This window comes from Poecilia mexicana, unplaced genomic scaffold (assembly GCF_051168715.1).
Source record: "Poecilia mexicana isolate PSO_F unplaced genomic scaffold, ASM5116871v1 scaffold_18, whole genome shotgun sequence".
Lineage (NCBI taxonomy): Eukaryota > Metazoa > Chordata > Actinopteri > Cyprinodontiformes > Poeciliidae > Poecilia > Poecilia mexicana.
In genome coordinates this window covers 21,506,805-21,532,720 of record NW_028263387.1, presented here as the reverse complement: position 1 = coordinate 21,532,720, position 25,916 = coordinate 21,506,805, and the positions used below count along the sequence as shown (strand labels likewise).

The following is a 25,916-nucleotide window of genomic DNA, read 5'->3' as shown; positions in this document are numbered from 1 at the left end:
TGTTTGTTTATCATTCTCAACGCTACAGCAGTTGTTTGTGTTAAAAAATATTAAAGCTGACTGAAAATTTTGGAAATAAAACAAACAAAATACAACAAATAGTCTGTATGTAGGTTGTGTATGTGTAATAAAGTTCTAAAGATTAATAATTTTTTATTATATATAAACCTAGCCTTCTTTCCTATCACTGTATATGGTGTATAAAATAAATTATTTAAAATAAACAAATTATATTAGGCCTGGTTGGGGGGCATGTAAAGCCTGGGAGAAACCCTGCAGTATTAATTAAACAATTCCTCCCATTTCTAATCTTAGAGTCTTAATAATTAGTTTTTATTTTATTATAATTTCTAATTTTTTATATTCTGCATCTATTTAAGACAATCTTTACATTTTATCTAATTTCTCATTTTTCTATATTCTGAATTAAGCCGATTCATGTGCAGCAAAGTTGGCTTTTCTACTTATTGTAAAAGCTTGGTTATAAAAAAGCTATATTCAACTTTTTCCATTGCATGAAAATGATGTCTGTAATAATTTTACCCTCAATAAAGATATTGAGGGTAATATTTTACCCTCAGCACAGGTGGTCCAACACAGCCCCCTGTGCTGGACTGGTTGAATTTAAGTCACTCTTGAACTTCAGTTGGGGGCCGTACAAAATCAGTAAAAGGGCAACAAATGGCCCTCGGGCCGCACTTTGGACACCCATGGGCTAAATTGTAACTCAGGCTTATAAGAATGACTATAGAGGAAGACAGATGCATGATAAAACTGGACCTTTAGTGACATCTAGAGGCCGTTTGAATCAAACCACCACAGTCTGGGTGGATCAGGCTACTGCTGCTGCAATGTCATCCTCCCAAAATAATCTCCAAATCAACAGCAAACACAGCCAGGAGGTGACCTTTAACCTCCAAGAAACTCAGCAGAATCTTATTTCTATCATTATTTTAATCTGTGAGAGATGAACACTTCAATTCAGACATGATGTTTGAAGTGAATCAATCAGGAATTTGATCCAGATCAATGATTAAAAAAAAAAAATCTTTCATGGACTTTAAGATTTTAAAACCAAAACTTTATCATATTCCTCAACTTTCAATAACAGGAATATTGTTTCCAATTTGTGGTGCAGAATTTCATTTAACTTGATAAAATCAGGACATTTTTTATTGATTATGATCGACTGTTGCTATTAGGGCTGTAGTGATACAATAATCTCACGATATTCTGCTCACGATACGATATATATTGCGATATTCAGCAAACGATACAATTCAATACACCTTTGCGATTTTCTGAAAGATTTTAGAGGGACAGAGTGATTTTGGTGACATTTTGTGACTGTTATAGAGTTGGATTGAATTAATTTAACTGAAAACTGATTAAAAGCACCAACTACACAATACCTGGCTCTGGTTGGACATGGACACAGACTTAGAGTCGACAGCTGGACAAAATGAATCAAAGAAGTGGTGAGAAAACATGTTTCTTTGAATTGAAACAGTACAAACTGTAGCTTACATGCATTTGTAAAGTAAATAAAGTGCACCAAGTACCCTGCTCTGAATAGTTTGATACCTTTTTAACCTTGACACTTAACATTTGTTAACATCTGATTAGCCTGATGACCTAATCACTCTCCTGGTAAAGCAAGCAGTGAGTGAGCAAGGTGACAGTTGGATGTTACGATACTTGCAGATGAATATCGATTTTTTTTCTAGGAAAGAAAATATCGATACCAAAACTAAAAAAGTGAAGTGAAAACTGGATAAAACAGGAAAGGTCACGTCACCAGTTTGACAGAATTTCAAATATTTAAAACAAAAAACTAATCAGTAATGATCAATATCGACTGATATGAAACGTTTATATCATATGTTTTTCAGTAATATCACAACTGCTTATTCCATTCCTTTTTGTTCTATTCTATTCTATTCTATTGTATTCTCTAAACACTTAAAAATGAAAGTATAAAACTCTGAACAGCTTCTGTTTCTTGAAATTCCCATCATGTTCTATGGAATAAGACACAAATAAACAATCAGCCCTAATTTGAGCTCTGGATACCAGAGGCAAAAACAAACAAGCAGACGCTCGTATATGACTTCCCTGGCCTTGAGAAACACTCAAACAATGAGGTAAGTGGTGAAAAGCTAAAGCGCGTTATCGTCAACGCGCCTCGGAGACTCTGGCAGCGCCGACATGTTTGTTTACTGGCAGCGGAAAACACAAACGGTCTCAGAGACGAGAGACTGATTCTGATTTTCACACAGAGTGAGGCTGAAACAGAACCAGTACTGGAGAGGACAGGAAAGTCCAGTTAGCACCAGAAACCGGCCAGGAAACAAACAGGAACACATTCAGGAAGTCAGAGCTCCACAAGCACAGACAGTTCAACATAACGTTAAATAATAATAATAATAATAATAGAGATGGAAATCTGAGAAGCAAACTTTAAAGAAACAGAAAACCAGTTGTCTCCAAACTTACTGTTGTTAAGATGAAAGCCCAAAAAATTCATTTTGTTTTAGTAACTGGTGACAACTGTGTCACTAACTCTTTTCAAGTGAATGACTTTGGGCAAATTTCCAGCTTCATTTGGACTCCAGTGGTTTAAAATATTGGTATCGGTCCAATATTAACAAATGCCTTCTTCTTTAAATGCCTTGTATTTGTTTGGTCATGTGACAGTGATGAAGCAGAGCATTGTGGGATGTTTAAAGCGGAAAAGCAACATAATGGCTTGTTTTACCAAAAGCTTGAAATGGTGGGCAAATTAATAAAATATCGGTAAATATCTGACAGGCCCAAATTTTCAAATCGGTGCATCTTAAAGTTGAACGTATCACATAGAAAACACTGTACGTGTTGCTGCTGTAAATTTAAAGCAGGGCTGAGTTTACGTTCCTGCTACCTGTTTGATGGCCGTCTCTCCGATCTTGTCCGAGTGTTTGCGGATGCTCTCCAGGAAGTCTCGCAGCTGCGTCATGGCCGTCTCCCGGATGTGCATCCTCAGCTTGGGGATGTTCTCAGCCATGATGGAGCAGAACCGGTACTGGCCTGCTCTGGGAAGACATGTGTGTTCTAGCTGCTCCAAAGTCCGTAACGCAGGGTAGTACCTGCAGCAACAGGAGGGAAAACAGCAGCAGCTTTTATCGGAAACCTCCTGGTAAGACTAAACTAACTCAGCCTGCTCGCTCTTAGAACAGCAGCAGGAAAAAACCCCAAAACAAACGGCTAGTTTATGACCAACACGACTGTTTTACAGGTCAAGAGGGGAGAGAGAGGCTACAGATGTTTGTTTTACAGCTCACTGGCTCCATCTAGTGTCTGGAAGTGGGAAGATCAATGACAAAGCAGCACGAAAGGTTGGACAAAAATAACTAAGAAAACAAAAATCAGATATAAAATCCAGCAAAAGCAATTGACACAATAGATGCCAAAGTAAAACAGATGAATAATCAGAATAAGACAATTAAATAATGAGTAATCGTTAACCTACTGCTACGTTAAACTGAAACTGATTTATGGGGGATTTTTGTGCATCAAGAGATTCCCATGACTATCTCTGCAGGTCATTTCATTAAAAAACTAAAAAATACATAAATGAAATAAAGGTGAATCTATATGGTTTCATTTTTTTGCTGGTATCAAATCTGTAAACATTTCTTCTGCTCTGCATTTTAAGATATTCTGACTTGCATTATGATGAGTCAAGACTAAAATTATTTGGAAAAAGTGAGCATGAATTCAAATGTATAAATATGCATCATTATGAAACAATACACTGATATTTCCTTCCACTTTAACAAGACTGAAACGAGAATTAAAATAATCTGAACTGGGCTAAATCTCAACATTGTGATTTGATTATAAACCTTGTAATGCTAAACGTCAGCTGATGTCGTAAATCAAAATTAAAAGTCGGTGAAGAAGTTTTGATTATCAGTCACATTTTACTGCATTTCTAATGTGTTTTATTCATTATACTTATTTCACTGTATGTTTTTTACTGTATGTTTTTTATTATTTAGTTATTATTCTGATCATTTTTATCCTTCATCCTGATCTTTTATTGATTTAATCCTCCTATTTTTTTAAAGCGACAACAAGACAATTCAGCATCCCCTTCTGAATCTTGCCAAGTCTATTTCAGTTTGCACTGGTGTCCATTTGAAACAAAAGCAAAATTTTAAAAATCCTCACACACGTACCTTTTGGCTCTCATCTGCTCCTGCAGTCGGCTGTACATCTCCAGAACTGATGAAACCAAAAAGAAACAGAACAGAGTCAGCAGGTCGTCTAAAAACGAGCTGAAAGAATCACCTGAAGCTGCCCAGCCAAAGTATAAAAAAAGATAAAAATATGTCTATATATAGATTTCTAATTGGTTTGTAAATGTGGACTGGCTGGTTGACCTTTGCTGACCTCTGGAAACATTTATTAATATCTTTAAAATGATAGCAGCACAAACAAGAATCTTTACTGCACAACCCGACGCCAATGTTTGACACAGATTTTGCTTCATTTGGTTGATGATTAACTTTCATCAATATTTGCAAAACAGAAGCACAAACAAAAATTTCTGCAGCACAAATGGAAATTTTAGCAGCACAAATATTGGACACCAATTTTGATGGTTTTGTTTGATTTGGAGAAGGTTTGGGGAAACTTCACTCAGCTGCTTCATGCATGGTTTGGGGGACGGGAGTGTGTGTCGGCTCTTTACAAACCCAACTAAAGCTTCTAAAGCTGGTTGTACTCTAGGACCGGACATCCGGACCGGTACCGGGAGATAACGATGATCCAATGGTGTTCTGCGTTACCTGGCAGGCAGTGAGCCAGCTTGTCTACGGTGGTGGCGATGTTCCTCTGCTGCACTCGGCACTGTTTCAGCTCCTCCATGGAGCCGATGAGCTGAGAAGAAGGAAAACCGTCAGAGATTTTCACTGAAGAAGTGAAACCGATCTGACGAGCAGATGATCAGGAACCGCACTCACCACTTTCCCATCTTCCTGAAGTCGTACGTTGGTTTCAATCACCTGACTCTGGAAGACAAAAACAAGTTCAAACTGATCTGTCCATCTGAGCTTCCTCCTCCTCTTCCTCTCACCTTCAGCTTCTGGGCCTCTCCTCGAACTTTGAGCAGCTCAGTAATGGAGTCGACGAAACCCTGGAAGTGATGGTTGCACATCTTCTCAATCTCTCTGTCGTGGTTCCTGATCCGGGCGTCGAGCTTCTCCATGAAGAGGCCATGCTCCTGACCGTCGTACACCGACCTGCGATGGAGGAAGACAGAGAACGCAAGAGAAAGAAAAATGTGATTTTAACAACATATTTAATTTTTAACAAGAATACATTAGTTTACCCTAACATTCACATAAATACTGAGTTAAAAACTAACTGTCCATCAATCATGTGTGTTTAAGAAGGAAAAAGAGAAAAAAGAAAAGGAAGAAAAAATAATGACAAAAGGGAAAAGAAAAAGAGGGAAATAGAAAGGAAAAGAAAAGAAAAAGGGAAAAAATAAAGAAAGCATGAAATAATAAACAGGAGTTAACACAAATTAGGCCCCAGCTCAAGCAGTTCAAGTCAAACTGCAGAGAAATCCCAACAATTAACAGATAAAGTGAACAATGAACAAATTCGGGAATATAAACATTAAAAACTTAAGAAAACAATATGGTAATAAAAGAAAATGCATATTTCAAAAAACATTTAATGAGTTTATGTTGGTTTGTTTCTCATCAATCTACCGTAAACACACAAAACTAACCAACAATGTTCATTATTCTACATCTTCCCTTTGTTCAGGACAAAATGAAATGTCCACTAGGGGGCAGTATGTGTACTTATACTGAAACCGCTGCTGAGAGAGGTGGTTTGATTTTACAGAACCTGACAGCAGCTGCTCCACTGCTAAATAAAAAACATAAACACACAGCTCTTTATTTCTCAAGCTCTTATTCTGAAAGGCTTCCATGGATATTATTTAGGTTTTTGTCTTTTAGGCCCACTAGGAGCTTGAAACCCCCTTTTAGCAGCAATCTTAACTGTGATGGAGGGTTAGGGTTAGAAACTAAATATTTCAATTTTAATGGAAATATGTAGTTTTTCTCTTTTGGATTTAAAATTTGAGGTTTATCTGTATTTATATCATCTTAAAAATCAAGATATTTGTGCTACTGAACACCAAAATAAGGTAATGTTCTTGGCGTTTTGACCTTTTTCTATCCCTCAGATTTACATCTTTGAACTTTTATCCCTGATAAAACAGACAACCTGAAAAGCCAGATGGTTCACTAGTATCTTTTAAAATTAGCTTCTAAATTATTGATTTACTTGAAGCACTCAAAGCCAATATCCAAATGTTAGTTTAAGATGACTAGAAATAGATATGAAACAATGAAGCTATTACTTTATGGGACCTAATATGTCTTTAATTGCTAAAAACTGTAAATTGTTACCATCAAGAAACCCAAAAATACTTAGTTTTCTACTATTATTGCTGTTTATTCTCCAGTAAATGTTGGTTTCTTTCTCTGTATCTTCCAATATTTTCACTGGAAAAGATTTTTTGGAGCCACAGAATAACATAAAATCTGATTTATAGGTTTAAATAAAATGTTTTTATATTGGATAAAGTGGTCCCAGTTGAGTATGATGATGGAAAATCCCAAAAGTGACCACAGTGAGTGGAAAATCCTTTATTTTTAGGGAGCATGGTTCTTCCTGTGGTCTTTTCTTTTCTGAAACAACACACACATGCACGCACACACACCAACACACACACCTGTGTGCAGCTACAAGCCCCTCACCCTTCCTCCTGTTGACCAGGAAATGTCCGGCTCGTACAATAGAGAGCAGGTCTGACGCCACAGCGGGGCTTTCTTTGGACACAAACAAACACGGGAGCCACCAGCGGGATGACCTCATGCACTTTCACAGAAACCCAACAGAAATTTTGAGTTTTGAACTTGTAAAAAAACAAAAAACAAAAGTTCACCAGCAAAACCGTCCTGAAACTGACAAGATCCCATTCAAGAAATAATGTTTGATGAAAGTTGACTAAAATGTCTGAGACTTGGTCAGATGTTTACTAGGAGATCTGAAACGCGCTCATCAAGAGTTTTGCATTCTGTTGGCTTTTCACTGTGATTTTACAGCAGAACAGAAACACGTTGGAGGCTGAGAAAGACTTGAGACTGTGAAGGAAGTTATGAGATACCTTATATCTGGCTGCATAAAATACGACTTGTATTAATAGTATTCTGTAATTTTCAGTGACGTTGTGGGTTTATATGCATGTTTGTCACAGCAGTATCTCAATTCCCTTTTTGTCTTCCTGCAGGTGTAGAAGCAGACTTTTACAGTGTTTTCTTATCTTCTCTGTATCCTTCTACCCCTCCTTCTCCAGTGGAGCGTTAAAGCGAAAGCTGTAATGCTCCACATATGAAAGTAAATCTGTTGGACTTCTTGACGTTCAGACAATAATTATGAAAGCTACAGCTGCGAACAAGACACTTTAAAAAAAGTGAGCACAACAGTTTGTTTTTTTTTGCCTTCTTTTAATATCACAGTAATCTGGGCCACAAACTTCCAGCTACTTTTTCCTCACAAAACAGATTTGGGCGCATCCATTCGCTAGATTTGGCTAAACACAACAACAGTTTTCAAAGAATGTCCTTGTTGCTGTACTAAAACATTTGAATGACTGGAATAAGCAGAAACATTGTAAATGCTACTGTAAATCCTGTGTCTTAATAGAGTAATATTTAATTTACATCAACCACCACCAGAAAGAGTAAAAGTGTTGCAGTCACTGATGGTTATTATAGCTGAAACATGAGATAAATCACCAAAAAGACGCTTCATTTAGTAAACTATGATCAAATCTGCAAAACGACGCTCATGTTCGTGTTAAATCTTTTTTTTGCTGACCTGCTCCACAGCTGACTAAATAGGATCTTAACCCAGTTGGGAGATCACGAGCAGCTGGGTGAGTGAGAGTCATGACTCAGCAGGGCGTGTTGGAGCCAACAAGCTTGTGTCGAGTCGTCTCTTCTCCCTTTAGACAGTTCCTCCAGCTGGGTTTGATGTGCAACACAAACCCGTCTGCACACTTGCAGAAAAAGTGGATTTGAAACCCCAAATTAAAACGTCTTGGTTACCAAACACCAGAGTTAACTGCTGGCTACAACATCAGTGCCGTTTCCATGGTGACCCGGAGTTTTACCACCCAGACGACACGTTTGGTTCTGAGGGATTACAGTAACCAGCTAGAAATAAACCTCCTGCATGTCCAAACAGAGGAAAACCACGAAACGAGCCTCAACCAGCTGGCTGCTGCTAATAACTGGGTGGAGCGCCACAAAAACACACAGCTGAGCTACAACCGAGTCCAACCGAGTCCAGTTCACACACAGACGACAAGAGGCTCTGATGCAACTAATCTTAGTAAATCCATTACTCAGATAATGCAGATGTTGCATTTAAATTTTTTATACAAAATTACCAATAAGTCTGTCATGGTAACAAATTTTGCTTGATGATAAAATGTCCTAGAGGTTATTTGAATAAACAATAATATTGTTGGTTTGAGACCATTTTCAAGTAACATAATGGTAATAAAGGTATAACAGTGCAAGAACACATCGTCAGAGACAAATAAACTTCAAATTCTAGTGAACATTTAATACTGGAACTGGAGATATTTTAATATACAAAATAAACAAAACAAAATAAATAAAATTAACTATAAAGTCTCTGTAAACAAAACTGTCCTTTAAAAATGTTTAGTTGGGAGTAAAACGCCAAACTGAAGAGTTTATCATCCAGTTTTTGATAGGAGAGAGAAAAACAGGAAAACAATCAATCATGCAAATGAAAATTATTGACACCGTTTTAACTTATGCAATTCACTGATTTATTGCTTTTTGTGACAGGCCTAATTAAAAATACACTAAAATTTACAAATAAACAAATAATTAATCCTTTTTTAACAATTTACTGCCTAAAATGCAATAACAGAATTAATTTAGTGAGCGCCTGATCAATTGTAGGAAAGGACGTAAATGCAGCTAAAACATATTTACAACACTAACTATAATACAATACTAGAAAATATTTACAGACTAAGGTTTTCTTTTAATTCAACTACAAAATGTTCATATTTTTAGTACAGTTTTAGCTGAATTACTACTTTGAGCATAGGCGTAAATCCCAGGGGGTTCAGGGGTGCCCGGACCCCCCCAATCTTGGAAAAGCCTAGAATTGTCCCCCCCAAAAAAATAATTAAAGAAACATTTGCATTTTAATAATATCAATATGAAAAGGCAAAAGAAACAAAGAACAAACTAAATCTACCATTTATCTCAGAAAAAAATAAGAATTATTTTTTAGGTCCCCCCCTACCATTGTTAGAACAATTTTATATTATTTTATTATTATTTTTAGTATTATTTTTCCGGCTACATGATTCATCAAACCATATCAAATACTTTGACCACTTAGTAAGACAGAGTTAATGTGCGCGGCCGCGCGGAGATCTGAGAAACTCGTCCCATAAACTTGTCCAACCAAAACACTTTCTGTGTCCCCTTGTTACAAACTCAACAGACACGAAATGGAACAGCTACTAAAGCCACTTTAGCAACACTGAATTAAATCTCCCGTTTGTTGTGGATCTCTGTGCAGTGCAGCAGATTACCTCATCATGCAGGGCCGATCCAAGGCTGTTTGAGGCCTGGAGCAGAATCTGACTTATGGGCCCCTCTTGCTGCTAAAAACATCAGCACCTCTAACAGCTTCTGGGTTAGATTTAGTGAAATCTGGGAGAAGGGGAGTAGTTTAATTGTCCAACCTAAAAACCAATAAATTATAATTGCAGTTTACTAATTTGCATTTGTGAACAAACAGAGCACAAACTCAAAGATTAAACTCAAAGCATCAGATTGTTCCCTTTGTAACAAAACAATCTAACTATGAATATTGTTCTTTGAAGTTTTACAAAGTAAACTTGCCAGCTCCTTAAAATCTTGCATTTAAATGTTAAACAATTGAAAATCTTTTAATTTATGTATGCTGAAATTGAATCAAATTTAGCAGCATTGATCATCTCAATAAACAAGTGTTTCATTGATGCATCTGTGGTCTGTGTTAAAATATTAACATTTATGGGGCCCCTGAAGCCCTGGGGGCCTGATGGAGCTGCTGACTTAATTTTGATTAAACAAAAGTGCAAATAATTGATATTCATTTTAATTGTATTTTTTGATTTGTTGTTTTTAAGACTAGTTGTGGGTTTAAATATCATTTCACTGATGCTGTTTTCCCATAACCAGTAATAACCCAGTAATATTTTTACATTTCCTGTCAACTTAACACCTTTTAATACAAAAACACAGTATTTATATATATTTATATATATTTCACCATAGACAGACAGACAGATAGATAGAGAAATGCTGGGTTATTTTCATAACCCAATTTCTGGGTAAAAGCTGTTGGGTCAAAGGTTGGGTTAGTTTGACCAAGTATTTGGGTCAGAAATTTACCAGAAGTCTACAACTTGAACACTTCTGTTGGGTCAGGGTTGGGTAGATTCACCCATCGGTTGGATTAAAAGACAGGGTGCAATATGCGCGCGCATCCTCAGGGGGCTGAGGTGACGTGTTCGAACACCAGCAGTAATGGCAGAGAAGAGCGAGTAGAGCTATTAATAAAGTGGGTACAATATGCTTTTTGAAAATAAAATAACTTTTACAAAGTTGTTAGGCGATAAATTAGTTGTGTAAACCTGAATTATGCGCAAGACTATTACTTCATTATTACTTAGGAAGTTCTTTCTGTTAAAGACTGACTTGCATCTTGGACAGCGAGTTTTCCGACACCATTTCACCCAACATCTAAACCAGTGGTTCTTAACCTTTTTTGAGGTACCGAACCCCCAGTTTCATATGCGCATTCACCGATCAGCAAATCGGTCAGATCAGCAAATAACGGAATGGCTGCTGACGACTGCAAGAACTTCTGGGGATTCTCCAACAGGCACTTTCTGGTAAAACTCAAGTTCAGTAAGCCTTGAATACTAGCGTTAATCCAACCATTTTTGGAAGAGTTGGAAAATGTGCAAATCGTGTCAATGTCGCTTTCTTCTTTTTTGCTGACTTTGTTCTTTATGATATCTGTGGTTTCTGAAAGAACTTTCTCAACTGGGAAGATTTGAGAAAGATTGGCAAGATCGTACCCTACGACAGCGCTCTCTTCATGGGTACAGTCTTAAAACAGTCTTCATCAAAGCCACACTTGAATTTTCAGATTCAACTGTCTTCTTTTCACCGCAAACTTCCCCAGCCAGGGAGGTTTGCTTCCCAGTCGGGGAAGGATCATAAAGAGAATCGTCAAAAACATCGTTCTCAGAGAAGCAAGAGAAGCAGCCAGCCGGGGAGGTTTGCTTCCTAGACGAGGAAGGATTGAAAAGAAAATCGTCAAAAACATCGTAGTCAACATTTGCTGCACCATTTGGACAACATTTACTGCTAGTACAGCGGCAGGTTGGTAAAGGCCACAAACAATCAGAGGACATCAATAATAAATGATGTTTTCTGCTTATAATGGACAGACTGCTGCTGCTACAGGTAAGACTACTGAGATTAACTGTGTGTGTTTCAAATCCGCATTTTTATGCATCAAAGAATGCGTCTCTATTTAAAAAAAACTTTCAAAAAACTTACCTACCTACTACATGCGTTAGTAGGTAGGTTCGTTACCTGTATGTAGGTAAGTGGTAGGTTACCAGGTACCTTGGTAGTGTCTTGCAAGTAAGGAGGTTGGTACATAAGAAGGATGGTGGAAGGTTTGTTGGAAGGTTGGTTGGTAGGTAGATGGGGATTTTCCACAGGGAAATTGTAATTTCTGTCTTCCACACTGTACTCTTACATACATCAAACACTAAAAACATTACATTAAAAAACATTAAGACTATGTAACTTTTACAAAAAATGTTTTTTTTTACGTATTTGTTAACATTATCATAATGTCATGACAGTATAAGAAAAGACAGATTATCTGTGTAAAAATCTGATCTCCTCTGCCTTTTCTAAGTGTTGCCAGTGTTCCCAGTACCAACTGCAGAAATACACCACTCAGTCCAAAACAACCAATCAGAGACAGGAGGCAGGTCTTAGAAGCGCTGTTAAATCACATGACAGCTTTACACAGCTTAGGTTGATCGGTTTAAAATATTAACAGAACTTCTTTATTTACATTTCTCTAAAAAGACTCAACAAGGAAGAAAAGTTGAAACCATCTCCAGAAGCTAACTTAGTCGCAATATAAACTGACCCAGAACATTTGTGGATCTATGTGGAGCAAGAAGTGGAAACAGCAAAACGACTGGGACAGAAAGAGGCTGGAAAAGATGAAACATCAGGGAGGGAGTCATCCAGCAGCCGTCAGCGTGGCTGAGTCACCCAGCGTGGCACCGAGCAGCTCGCGCTCAGAGGAATGTGGCAGCCAGAGGTGCTGAACCAAGATGTCAAGTTGTGTTAGAGCCTGGATGTATTTTCAGACTGCTGCTAACACTTGATGCAAACTCTAATCTCACAGAATAGGCTTTAAAATACTGCAGTTAGTTTTATAAATCACTGAACGGTTTAGCACCACAATACATTAAAGATCTGCTGCTGTTGTATCAACCTTCCAGACCTCTCAGGTCTTCTGGTTCTGGTCTTCATCCCCAGAACCAAACATGGAGAAGCAGCATTCAGCTTCTATGCATCACAAATCTGCAACAAACTTTGAGAAAACTGTAAAAGAGCCAAAAACACTGAGCTCATTTCTTCACCAAAGCGCCTCTGTGCAGGCTATATTTTTGGACAAACCGCCTCAACAGGGAAAAAAACATCTAATTAATTACGTTGGAAAAGAGAAATGACCGTCGTATTAGAATAACAGGAAAAAATTCATCTCTGAAAAGCACACAGACACCTTTGATAAGGCTTCAATAGGCCAGTTCCTCAGCTGCATTTCCTCCCTTCATTCACAGCTCGTTTCCTCTCTGGACAATCAGAGCAAACACTGCTGGCCAAGGGCGCCGTCCGTCTTCTTTCCATTTCCAAAGAAGAGCCTGAAATAAAACTAACTCGCATTTCTAATGTTCACAGATTCCGTTCCAAAAAACTCAGTTCTGACTGAGTCAGTTACATAGTGTGGAAAAATATTCACGCCACTTGTAACTTTCCACATTTTGTCATGTTAACTTCGATGTATACCGGTGGGATTTCATGTAAAAAGCCAACACAAACCAATGCAAAATGATGGAGTCAAAGTAAAAGGGTTTTGAAAACATTTTTACAAATAAAAATCTGTGAAGTCTGCATTTCTGTTCAGTGCTCAACAGTCCAGTCAAAGCCTGAACGCAAATACAATTCATAATATGAGGCAACAATAAATGGATTCTGTTCACAAAATACCTACAAAACCCTAATGCATATAAAATTAAACATAAAAAAAACTTTATTGATCCTAGAGGAAAATTCTAACTCTACCTATCGAGTTTTCTTCAAATAGTTGTCATAGATGCTAATTGGGCAGGAAAGATTTCCTGTAGCAGCCAGTACTACAGCAGCTCTGGAAAAGCCTCTGACTGAAGACACTATAAGACACTGAAGTTTATCCATAACGTCTTTTATTTTATGACTTACTCCTCTTTACGCTCTCATCTCTATATTCCCCAGTCGTCACCAGAACAGAACAAACCTTATCACCTTTTTTTTAAGCATTTTTAAGTCGCCGGTTCTGATGCTGCAAACCCAATAAATGATGGCAGTAGAAACAAATAGGCAGTGCTTCAAATTATCAACTAAGAACGGATGAATACAAATAAATGTCACACTTTGAGACATTTTGAAAACACCTCAAAATGTGGGAAATAGTTTTGGTAGGCTCTGTTTAGCAAAACAAGAACAGCATTCTGACCCAAATCAGGTCAAAACTACTAACTGGTTAAGATTTTCTACTAAATAACAGAACTACAGCATAAGAAATTGTGCCAATCATTAACAAATACTATATTTCATTACTTCAGTAACAAATATTTAGCATTTTCAATGAGTGACGGTGACAAAAGAGGCAACTGCACTTGACACTCCCTGATAAACTGCACAGATTACCTGCTGCTAAGTCTAAAATAATATATAAAGCCTTCAAAACTTTTTCCCAAAAGGCTGACAGACAAAGACAGAAGCCCGTGATGACGCTGACACCAAACGGAGAGAATTAATATACCTATTAAAGCAGTATTTCCAATAAGTGTGAACAGAATGACAACTAGTTAGCTAAGGAAGCTAACGTTAGCCCAACGGTTGGTTTACCTCCTGATAAAAGTTACCAAAGTTACAGGACAAAAACAAGAGAATCGGGTTTTGACAGAAACTTTAAGTCAGACAAGAGTTTCTGTTTAAGTTTTAACTCCAGAATGTATTACATAAAATAGCCATGTTTCGTGTTTGCTAAAGTTAGCCGGTTAGCTGTCCGATAAAGGAAGCATGTGTGTTTAAAGTTTTGAAGGCGCTCTCAGGAGCCGAGTGACGCCGAGCGTTAGACCATCTTCCAGCGGGACTGACAGGCACGCAGCCGCCGCAGGCTGACTCACCGGAGTGTCGGCCCGATGCAGTTGGTGTCCGTGCTCTCGATTTCCCGCAGAATGCGTTCGTGTTCGGCTGCTGTCTCCACGCTCGCCATCCTGCATGTTGCTGTGGACGGTTCCAAGCTGCGCTGAACGGACGGACGGGACTGCGGACAGGTTGGGAGGAGGAACCACACAGTGGGTTTAGGAAAACAGACAGGGCAGCCCGGGTGGGCGGGGACTCCATGTGTTTCCAACCTGTGGTTGCGGAAGGAAGGGCCGTGCATGTTTGGTGAAAAATAAAACAAACAAAAAAAAAATTGTTGAGTTTCTTCTTGAAACACAAAATATCATATTTAAACAATTGTTGTTGTTTTTTATTAGTTTTTCTTCCATGTTTCAAATAATTAAAAAAAAAATTACTAGTGAAGAGTACCTTATATTTTGACATGTTGATACCTCACCCCATGTATAGGGTGAGGTATCATCCCTATACATGGGGTTGATACCTATCAACATTTCACTATGGAGAAATGTTAAAAAATCCAAATGTTAGCATTTCCACTTTTTAAAATTAAAACAAGACTTTCCATAAATAAGATATTTCCAAAGAACCTATGACTAAATTTAGTCATTTTAGATTACAGATTTTTTCACACATACATAAATATAATTCTGTAAATGAACTGTGCAAATAATTACTCAATAAATACGTTTCTAAAGCGATTTTATTTTGAAGGGAAACAAACATCCGGCTTTTGCCTCTAAATCTCGTCGCTTTGACGCCGCTACGTCATCCTGCTGCTGCCTGTCGGGAGAAGCGACAACACATGCTAAACATGGAGGTAAATGAGTGAATCGGCTGTTTTATCTCCAGGACAGTGATGCACTGAGTGTTGATGAAGCTGTATCATCATTTAGTGAAGTCTTGTTGGATGAATGCAGCGTCTTGGTAACGTGGTTGAGCCAAGTCTGCTCTGCAGAACCAGAAGGATCAGAGTCCAGTCAGTGATAAGCAACTGCTGCAAATGCTGTCATTTCTGAGTTACAAGAGTCGAACATTTTTACTTTTCATGCAATTTCCAAAAGTCGAATGTTATCGACTTTTGAAACTCGGAAATGTACTTTTTTTTTCCTAGAAAATTTCAAAAATTAATCTCAAAATGTATGAAGTTTTTTGTAGAAAATATTCGACTTTTTAAACTCAGAAATTTCCAAATTTTCTAGAAAATTTCTAAGATTAATCTTCTAATAGTTTACATGCATCTTCTCAAATCTTTCATGTCGTTTTAGTTTTGCAGAAATCCTCTGATCGGCTCCATTTGCATCAGTCCATTATGATATTTAGTTTGATAACAGGATGTTTGTTCCCAGGCCCAGAAGAAGTTGATCAACTCGGTGGATTGCTGTGTTGACGAGGCTCTGTGCGGCCTGGTCAGGGCCTCTGGGGGCCTCGCTCTGCTGAAGGGCCACAGAGTCGTGCTTCGCTCTGACCTGGACAGTCTGAAGGGCAAAGTGGGCCTGCTGTCTGGAGGAGGTTCAGGACATGAGCCGGCACACGGGGGTACGACCTTTTATTATGGATGACCTCTAAATGTTGGAGAAAAGAAAGTACACCCTAATCATTTCTGGAACGTGAAACTAGGAGTGCGTGATACATGATAAACGATACATCGTTTGTCATGTATCGTGATAAATTTCTTACCATGATAAGAATTTTGATTTATCCTTTTTACTTTGGATTTATTGGCACCGATTTCCTTAATTTTGGGAGATTGTTGATCAGCTGATAGTTAAATATGAAGCCGGTCTTATCCACCGATAACAATAAATCACAAGATAAATTAAAATGAATCATTTCCATTTGAACGATTTATCGTTTTTCTTTCTCTTTCTACCAAAAATTGGTTTTCAGTCTGGTGCTTTGGTCTCAACTTTTCCTTCAAGAATATGAAGAATATTCATTCCTTTGAATGAATTAAAATAGTTTTTTTAAAATTCATTTTATTTGTTGCTTGTGTTGTTTTGTTTATATATTTCAGATATTTAAAATGTTTTCCAGTGTTAAATGTTTATTAAAATTTAAAGTTTATTGAGGGGGTTCTTACATTCTTTAGCAAAATGGCAGATCAGGCTTTTTAAAGATTAGTAATCGATGATCGGCCAGAAAACTGCAATCGGTGCACCGCTTTTTATAGAGACGGCCACTTTACGCTGGGGTATACTTAATATTTTTTTATTATTTTTTTTTTGGCTTCATATTTTTTTGGTGTTTTTAGTTCACTTAAAGTTAAATTTAAATCGTTTTAGATCCTAACTTGTAATATGTAAAACCAGAGAAACAGAAGAGGGTGTACGTTTTTCCCCACCATGACTGTATGTTTGCAGTTTGCTGGCATTTAAATAGGGGTGTGGAGTCCCAGTTTAATGTTGTTGGTCCCAGTTTAATGTTGTTGGTCCCAGTTTAATGTTGTTGGTCCCAGTTTAATGTTTCTGGTCCCAGTTTAAAGTTGCTGGTCCCAGTTTAATGTTGTTGGTCCCAGTTTAATGTTGTTGGTCCCAGTTTAATGTTGTTGGTCCCAGTTTAATGTTGTTGGTCCCAGTTTAATGTTTCTGGTCCCAGTTTAAAGTTGCTGGTCCCAGTTTAATGTTGCTGGTCCCAGTTTAAAGTTGCTGGTCCCAGTTTAATGTTTCTGGTCCCAGTTTAAAGTTGCTGGTCCCAGTTTAATGTTGCTGGTCCCAGTTTAAAGTTGCTGGTCCCAGTTTAATGTTGCTGGTCCCAGTTTAAAGTTGCTGGTCCCAGTTTAAAGTTGCTGGTCCCAGTTTAAAGTTGCTGGTCCCAGTTTAAAGTTGCTGGTCCCAGTTTAAAGTTGCTGGTCCCAGTTTAATGTTGCTGGTCCCAGTTTAATGTTGCTGGTCCCAGTTTAAAGTTGCTGGTCCCAGTTTAATGTTGCTGGTCCCAGTTTAAAGTTGCTGGTCCCAGTTTAAAGTTGCTGGTCCCAGTTTAATGTTGCTGGTCCCAGTTTAAAGTTGCTGGTCCCAGTTTAAAGTTGCTGGTCCCAGTTTAAAGTTGCTGGTCCCAGTTTAATGTTGCTGGTCCCAGTTTAATGTTGCTGGTCCCAGTTTAAAGTTGCTGGTCCCAGTTTAAAGTTGCTGGTCCCAGTTTAAAGTTGCTGGTCCCAGTTTAAAGTTGCTGGTCCCAGTTTAATGTTGCTGGTCCCAGTTTAATGTTGCTGGTCCCAGTTTAAAGTTGCTGGTCCCAGTTTAATGTTGCTGGTCCCAGTTTAAAGTTGCTGGTCCCAGTTTAATGTTGCTGGTCCCAGTTTAATGTTGCTGGTCCCAGTTTAAAGTTGCTGGTCCCAGTTTAAAGTTGCTGGTCCCAGTTTAAAGTTGCTGTTGCGTCTTCAGGTTATATTGGTGCCGGCATGCTGTCTGCGGCCGTGGCAGGAGGAGTGTTTGCCTCTCCGCCTCCTGCCAGCATCCTGGCTGCCATTCTCACCTTACACCAGGCAGGTAAATCTGCTCTTCAGACATTAACAAATTTAGTTTTCAGATAAAAATATCTAAATTTGGACTCTCACGCCTCTTTCTGGCTCTCCAGGAGCTTCTGGGGTTCTTCTCATAGTGAAGAACTACACCGGGGACCGGCTGAACTTTGGCCTTGCGGCGGAGCAAGCCCGTAACCAGGGGGTGGCCGTTGACATGGTGATTGTTGCCGAGGACTGCGCCTTCGACCAGCCCAGTAAAGCCGGCAGGAGAGGCTTGTGTGGCACCGTCTTCATACACAAGGTGGTCACAAAAACATCTGGAAATCAGAAAGGGATCAGATAAAGGATCAGTTAGGAAAGTGTTTTTATTTAAATGTTCTAGATTATTAATAAATGTGTTGCTGTTGAACTGTGTCCAGCTGGCGGGGGCGTTGGCAGAAGAAGGCTGCTCATTGGACCAGATTGCTTCCAAGATGAAAGACGTTTTGAAAGGGATTGGTGAGTGTCTTTCTCTTTGATGTCCAAAGTGTGGCCCTTGATTTAAGCTTCTCTTTCCTACCAGAAAAACTGACTTCTTCATTTGTTTACTTAAAATTAGTTGCCTGGTTTATTTTTGAGAAGTAAACGGTACTATTTTTATTTTTTGGCTTTAGTGCTTTAGAAAATTATAGTTTTTGGCTCACATGACATAAGATTTGGACACCATTGTTTTAAATGGACTCCATTGTTGCTTGAGTTCGTCTTATCACTGTTAATTTCGTGGACTCTTGCATCACAGGCACACTGGGAGTGAGTCTTTCTCCATGCAGCGTTCCAGGATGTCTGCCCTCTTTCGACCTGCCGCCAGGAGCCATGGAGCTGGGGCTGGGTAAGAGCCGACGACAGGAGGGTGGAGCGTTGGTAAAACGTAGAGGAAGGTTTGAGGTTGCAGATCTGATGGACAGAGGTTTAACTTTTGATTCTATTCATAAAAATCAAATGTAAATATTTTAGGGCTCCACCTAGTGGTTTAAAAATGCTTACAAAATACTTCACTTAAAAACTATTTTGTTTTATTTCTAGCGCTTTTATTTCACCCTAGACTTGTCACAATAACACATTTTGCTCATGATAAATTGCCTAAGTAATTATTGCAATAAACGACCATATTCAAGTAATCAATAATGACATAGTAATTGTCATTATTAAAGTATTTTTTAATTTGAGTTTGCTCTCAAATTAAAAAATACGTGGTTGATCCTAAAAGGACATTAAATAAAAAAGAGACCAATAAACTTTTTAATTCTGTAAAGAATGCTTAACCCTGGAACTGGAAGATATTTCAAATATCCGAAATGAAACACAACAACCAAAAACAATAAATAAAACACAGACACAACAGAAATCATAAATAAAACGGTTCATGATGTTTCCATGATCAAAATTCCCCTTCAAAAATATTAATCATCAGAATGGAAATGCTTGAAGTCATTTTAATTCATCATGCGATTAAATGAATAATGAGCTATTACTACAGGTTAAATTGGCCCCATTAATAACGAGGGGCCAATTGGCTCGACTCAGAAAACGTGTTACTGTCACTGTAAGCAACATTTTGCTTGACTTCTCCATGAAAAACTGAGTTTTAACTTGTACTATATATGAATCTGTTGTCCATCAGGAATCCATGGAGAGCCTGGAATTAAGAGGTCAAAGGTCAGTCTGAAATACTAACAATACCCACCTGTAGTTGTTTTTATTTTAATGTGTTAACCAGCTTTGTTTCTTTGGGTTCTTGTCTGTCAGGTGGCGTCAGCAGATGAGGTGGTGAAGATGATGATCGATCACATGACCAACCCAGACAGCCAATCACATCTGCCTTTGAAATCAGGTCAGTTTATTACATTTTTATTAGTTTGGTGGTTTCATTGGCATGTACCATATGGATGCTTGGTTTTTAATTTAGCTATATATCTTTACATCCTGTAGTGAGTGGAGCCCCCTAGTGGCCCACCACAATACCCGATTTGTTGAGAACAAAACATCCTAAAATATGGTGATTAACATCATGGCAGCTACAGGATCAGATATTTTATGCCTTAGAGACTCTAGTCAATGCACTGCTTAGTAAAACTTGTTTTCTAATTATAACAGGTGACAGTGTTGTTCTGTGTGTGAACAACCTCGGAGCTTTGTCCTGCCTGGAGATGGCTGTTGTTACCCGAGCTGCCATCACCTGCCTGGGTGAGCAGAGACCTGCTTCCATCCGTAGCTATTCAATGAAACTTAATAGCAGCGGTTTAGCTTACTATGTTAGAACAGTAACACCATGATTTAAAATCAGTTCAGCTAGGGCTGCATAACAAATCACAAATTTATCGTTATCACATTATACACAATATTGCAAAGATTGGACTCACATAAACTGGTTAATTATTTAAGTACTTTGCATTTAGATTCTATGTTTGTACTATATTTGGGGACACTTGTTTTTAAGTGCAACTTAAAAATTAGGGATGCCAGACCTTTCAGCGTTAAAGGATTTAAAACAAAAGGTCATAGATTTTTACTCCTTAAACTGATGTTTAAAGTTGTTAAAAATTCTGTAAATTTAAGTTTATTCTTTCGGATCTGGTGAGGGCTAATGTTGATGAAAAAGATTTGGAAACAGTAGATTTCCGATGCAGTTTTTAAAAATGTATTTTTTGGATACAAGGGACACTAGTGAAGGATAGTATGGACCTCAAATGAATAAAATAATAAACTGTGGTAGATTATTTTGGTAAAAAAATCTGAAAAGTGTTTTTTTAAGGCCAACTGGTTAACTAGTGATTAGTTAATATATCCTTATTTTGTGTTTCACTCACTTAGAATAGTTGAGTCGTTTTGGAAATGTTAAATATAAAAGCAGCACTATCTTATCCTCTTTATTTTTAATGCTTTTGTTGAAGTTTAGGGGAATAAAATCAAGACTTTTGTTCTAACGGTTGTACGAAACTTTATTGGTGGTTTCCATGGTTACAGAGAGCCGTGGGTTGGTGGTTGCCAGGGTGATGTCAGGGCCGTTCATGACATCACTGGAGATGGCGGGAGTGTCTCTGACCCTGATGAAAGTCGACCCAGAAACACTGAGGCTGTTTGGTGAACACTGACGCACATAAACCTTCTCGTTTACATCAGTATTTAAAAAAATAATCATATGGAAGGAAGTTTTAGGTTTAGGTGCAAATTTAAACTTTGTTTGATTTTATGTGCTTTTGCTTCACAGTTTTCAAAAACTATTTAGAAATATTTTAGCAGGAAAATATATATATATATATATATATATATATATATATATATATATATATATATATATATATATATATATTATTTTTTTACAAATTTAATTTGTGAGATATTTTTACATTTATGTAACTATAAAATTTAGTTAATTTATTAAGTTTAACCTGTTTTTTCAGCGATAGCTAACTGCTAACCAGTAAAGATCCTCCATATCTCAACTCAGATACTAAGACCAGCGCCCCCGCCTGGCCGAACCTCAGCACTGCAGCTGTGAGCGGACGTAACTACATCACAGAAGCTCCTGTTATGATCACACGGCCACAGGACGACAAACACTCCCAAGGTCAGTAAATTTAGTTACAATCTGGGTTTATTTCGCGTAGAAATATTGTAAATAACTTTGCTGCATCTAATGCTCCAGGAGCCTGGAAATGAAATTTAGACAAAGCTAACAGCAACAGGAGGAAAATAGACAAAATAAGTGTGGACATTTAGCCTATCCAGCCACCATGGTGCTGTTGTCCACTTCCAGAACAGAACTCCATAGTGAAGTTTGGTTATTTTTGATAATTTTGTGTATAAAACTATTACAGATCCTGAAATAGGTCAACTGATTATTTTTGATTAATGTTTTAATGGTCTTTAACAATTTAGCTAGTCTCCCCTTGAACCATTTCTTTATTTGTTATGGTGTTTCTCACATCTTTTGAAATGCTTTTGCTTGAGTCATTGGTATAAATTTGTTTGTATGCAATTGTGTGATGTCTATTAATTTATTTATTCAGTACTTATTTAAATCAAGCTAGCTAGCTTATGTTCCTAGAGTAATGTATTATTTATATGTAAATTTAATCTTTTGCTGTTCTTTGTTTTTCCCAGGGCCTCTGAGTCCTGTTATGCACAAAGTTTTAGACAAGATTTGTTCCACCTTGCTGGAAAAGCAGGAGGAACTAAACTCTCTGGACCGGGCTTCCGGGGACGGAGATTGTGGCAACACTCACGCTCAGGCCGCTCGAGGTGAGAAACGACAACGTTTTTACAGGAGGAAAACAAAAACTGAAAACAAACCATTAAATTGTTGCTCCTGCAGCCGTTCAGGAGTGGCTCCAGGATCATGTGGTTCCTGGTTGCCCGGGGCGACTGCTTTCCATCCTCGCTGGATTGGTGGAGGAGAAAATGGGCGGATCTTCAGGAGCTGTACGGCAAGCTGATTTATCACTGTTTCCAAGTACCAAAAATGTTCAGTATAGAACAGGGGTGGGCAGCTCCAGGCCTGGATGGCCGGTCTCCTGCAACTTTTAGATGCATCTCTACTTCAACACACCTGAGTCAAATAATGAGGTCGTTAGCAGGACTCTGGAGAACCTGACTGCACTTAGGAGTTGATTAAGCTATTGGATTCAAGTATGTTGGACCAGGGAGACATCTAAGAGTTGCAGGACACCGGATTGCCCACTCCTGGTATAGAAAGAAACAATGAAGCTGAAAACTTGACAAACATGAACAGTAAAACTGATGTTATAGACACTTCAAATTTTAATTAATAAAAAATAAATGTTCTTTTTCAAAAGAATAAATTGAGTAAATGCAATTGTTAGTTCTTTAAATTGTCATTTTATTTTTCTTTATATAAAATAAAATAACAGCAAACCTAGGACATGAATCATTTCCTTGACAAACCTAACAGATATAATCTGAGATTGATAGTTTGATTATGTGCTAAAATGGCCTGCCATAGAGTGCTTTATGTATGCAATTGTGTTAAAATTTTACCAAACAATCTCAGATCAGTTCTTATTTTCTGTGTTTTTCAGCTGTACAGTCTGTTTCTCACCGCTGCGGCAGGTCATGTGACCGAGGGGAAGACCAACGGCGCCGCCTGGGCTGCTGCAGTGCATGCTGGGACACAAGCCATGAGAAGGTGCCCAGATAACCTACATCATCTGAACACATCAGTCTAAACAGACTAAAGTAAAAAATAATGTCTTCCTTCAGATATGGCGGTGCTGACCCTGGAGACAGAACGATGGTGAGAAATGAGGATTTATGATTATATTTATCACTTATGATGTAATTTACTGTTAAACCTGACCCTGTTTGACCTTTAACCTCTGCTGCTGTCCTCATTCTGCAGCTGGATGCTTTGTGTCCGGCTGCTGATGAGCTCATGAAGCTAACTACAGCACCACCTGCTGGACAAATGGCTGTACTACATGCAGCTGTGGAGGTACAGCAATTACAGACGCATTTCATGTTATTGTTTACATCCGGAAATTTCATGCATGCACAACAACAGAGGGTAAAAAGACGATTCTTTTACATGCCATCCATAGTCGTGTTGAAACTGTAGAACAACTGTGTTAGCAAAATGAAACCTGGAGATGTAGGTGTTATTAATTTAGTGCAGTGCGCCACAGCAAAAGGGAAAAATACCACAGAAAAACCATTGAAGGACAACTCAAAACCACTTATTCTTTTTTTTTTTTCCCCTCTCAGTCAGTTATACTACAAACAGATATGTTGCCATGACAACTGACTGACAACAGCTCCACTAATGTATCAGGATTTAACACCAAAACACACAAACATTTTCCACACAAAGAACAGAACGTTACAGTATTTTTTTTTAACTGAACCGAATTCCACAGCACATCTACATGCTAGTTTGTCAAAGTCAAGCTAGCATAACTGACCTACTTCCCTCTACCGCCATTTCTTTTTAATTAAAATGTTTGCCTGACCGTTTTATCTAGTGGTTGTAGTGTTGACTATAAGTAGCAAAGCACTGCGTCTCTTTATCTTTTATATATGAAGCGTTCATTTAAGATTTTGTGCATTATGTTGACAATTTGACGGCTAAAACCAGTCATCTCCCCTTTATCTTCTCTTGTGACTCCTCAGAAAGCAGCTGCGGGTGCCGAGGCGACCCGTGACCTCACAGCGCGGGCCGGGCGGGCCAGCTACATCGCCGCCGAGCGGGTCACTCTGCCCGACCCCGGCGCCGTGGCCGTAGCCGCCATGTTGAGAGCCGTCGTAGAAACGCTGGCGGAGCAGCAGTGAAGCAAAACCCACGATGTTGGTAGAGATTTGTCAGACGTTGATGATCTAATCACAGAAATCAGCTTTATTACTGTGAAATGCTTGTTTTGATATTTACTTGGTGGTACTTATGCCCTCTAAACTGTATCCTAATCATTCCTGTTTTGTTTTTTTTAAATGTGAAAATATATCTGAATTGCGTCTTACAATTTAGACATCAACACCATCGTGCAACAAGTTTTACATAAACAAAACAGTTTTTACTTTCCTGTTGGGCTAATTTTCAAAATAAGTAAAAATAAAAACAAATTATTTTTTTTATAGAAAGCTTTGAAAATGACCACCTGCTGTGAGATGTTGCTTCGAACAAATGTGAAGTACGAAGTTAAGTCACTTCTGAGAGCAGTAGTGGTTAACTCAACCTTTACTGTTTTTGTTTTGTTAAAATTCAGATCAACTGAGACTTGAGATGTTGAGGTGTTGCTTTGTGTTATTTTGTTTTCATTTTTAGAGGACAAAGTGTTTGGATTTGTTAATCCTGCACAAACTTCAACACTCCAGCCAACATGTCAGACAAATTAATTTATGAGATACGATTGTTTTAAGTGCTCTGACGTTTCCTTCATTTTTCAGTCATTTCCATTTGAAATCTGGATTTTCATTTTCCATTAACTTCCATCTTTTTACTGTGTCTTCATGGAAAATGTGGGATGCAAGTAAACAAGTGTGATATTATTTGAGCTTACAAAACTACACTGTAAAAAATGTTTCTAGTTTTAGAGTTTAGCGTCAGACTGACTGTAATCGACACGGTGAGTTAAACTTTCTACTAACATCCTCATCATCTACATTAAAAATGAAGGACTGACTCCATCTTACCTAGAAATTCACTGAAATTATATATTTTTGTCAAATAGTGTGATGACGTTCTCAATTGCACTAATAAAATAATTATATTTGCTACTTAAGTGTCATTTTTGTCTGCTTTTACACCAGAAAAGCCTCTGTAAAGCACCTTGTCTGTAAACAGATATTTCAAGTCTTTGCAGTTTTTCAACAAGATTTATGTCTGGCCTTTGACTAGGACATTTTAACACCTTCATATGCTTTAATCTAACCCAATCCAACTCAGTTTGTGTGTTTAGGGCCATCTTGTTTCCCTGAGAGTGTCAAAGGAAAGCAGTCCCACAGCATTATGCCGACACCACCATGTTTTACGCTACGGATTAAATATTCGACCTAAAGTGCAGGATTAGTTTTATGCTAAATGTCAAACGTTGAAAAGGTTTTAAGTAAAAGTACAAAACTTTTACTTCACAACTATCTGCGTCTTTCTTTATCCTGTAAAATGGCAACAAAACGCACTGAGGTTTATGGTTGCAACGTGTAAAAATGTGAAACGTTCACGGCTGTTTGAGCCACGCTGAGATGCAGTGAGGTTGTTTTTTTACATAGGAAATCAGTCAACAGCTGAGAAAACATCAGAAACG

At 38.0% G+C, this 25,916-nt stretch overlaps 2 protein-coding genes across 2 annotated transcripts in view; one reads left to right on the top strand and one right to left on the bottom strand.

Annotated features, from left to right (window-relative positions):
- Positions 1 to 15,096, bottom strand: part of exoc6b (exocyst complex component 6B) — an 87,305-nt gene extending 72,209 nt beyond the window's left edge. Inside the window, exons 1-6 of the mRNA XM_014996178.2 lie at positions 14,663 to 15,096; positions 5,120 to 5,285; positions 5,007 to 5,054; positions 4,833 to 4,923; positions 4,221 to 4,266; positions 2,921 to 3,125 (exon numbers count right to left, since the gene is read on the bottom strand). Coding sequence (XP_014851664.2) covers positions 2,921 to 3,125; positions 4,221 to 4,266; positions 4,833 to 4,923; positions 5,007 to 5,054; positions 5,120 to 5,285; positions 14,663 to 14,922 — 816 coding nt within the window. The 5' untranslated portion in view covers positions 14,923 to 15,096. The remainder of the gene's footprint in view (positions 1 to 2,920; positions 3,126 to 4,220; positions 4,267 to 4,832; positions 4,924 to 5,006; positions 5,055 to 5,119; positions 5,286 to 14,662) is intronic.
- Positions 15,097 to 15,384: 288 nt separating this feature from the next.
- Positions 15,385 to 25,389, top strand: tkfc (triokinase/FMN cyclase). The gene is made up of 17 exons (XM_014996182.2): positions 15,385 to 15,480; positions 16,010 to 16,199; positions 18,044 to 18,148; positions 18,237 to 18,424; positions 18,543 to 18,621; positions 18,902 to 18,991; positions 19,784 to 19,818; positions 19,909 to 19,993; positions 20,257 to 20,346; positions 21,127 to 21,243; positions 21,611 to 21,730; positions 22,267 to 22,404; positions 22,478 to 22,584; positions 23,202 to 23,308; positions 23,383 to 23,416; positions 23,522 to 23,614; positions 24,289 to 25,389. Exons 1-17 carry the CDS (start codon positions 15,466 to 15,468, stop codon positions 24,445 to 24,447), a joined length of 1,752 nt encoding a protein of 583 aa, XP_014851668.2. The 5' UTR covers positions 15,385 to 15,465; the 3' UTR covers positions 24,448 to 25,389.
- The last annotated feature ends 527 nt before the right edge of the window (positions 25,390 to 25,916 follow it).

Excerpts from the sequence above, each read along its gene's own strand:
- tkfc (XM_014996182.2), top strand. Across the intron at positions 16,200-18,043 it reads ACATGAGCCGGCACACGGGG|GTTATATTGGTGCCGGCATG; the intron begins GTACGACCTTTT and ends TTGCGTCTTCAG. Across the intron at positions 23,309-23,382 it reads GGGACACAAGCCATGAGAAG|ATATGGCGGTGCTGACCCTG; the intron begins GTGCCCAGATAA and ends GTCTTCCTTCAG.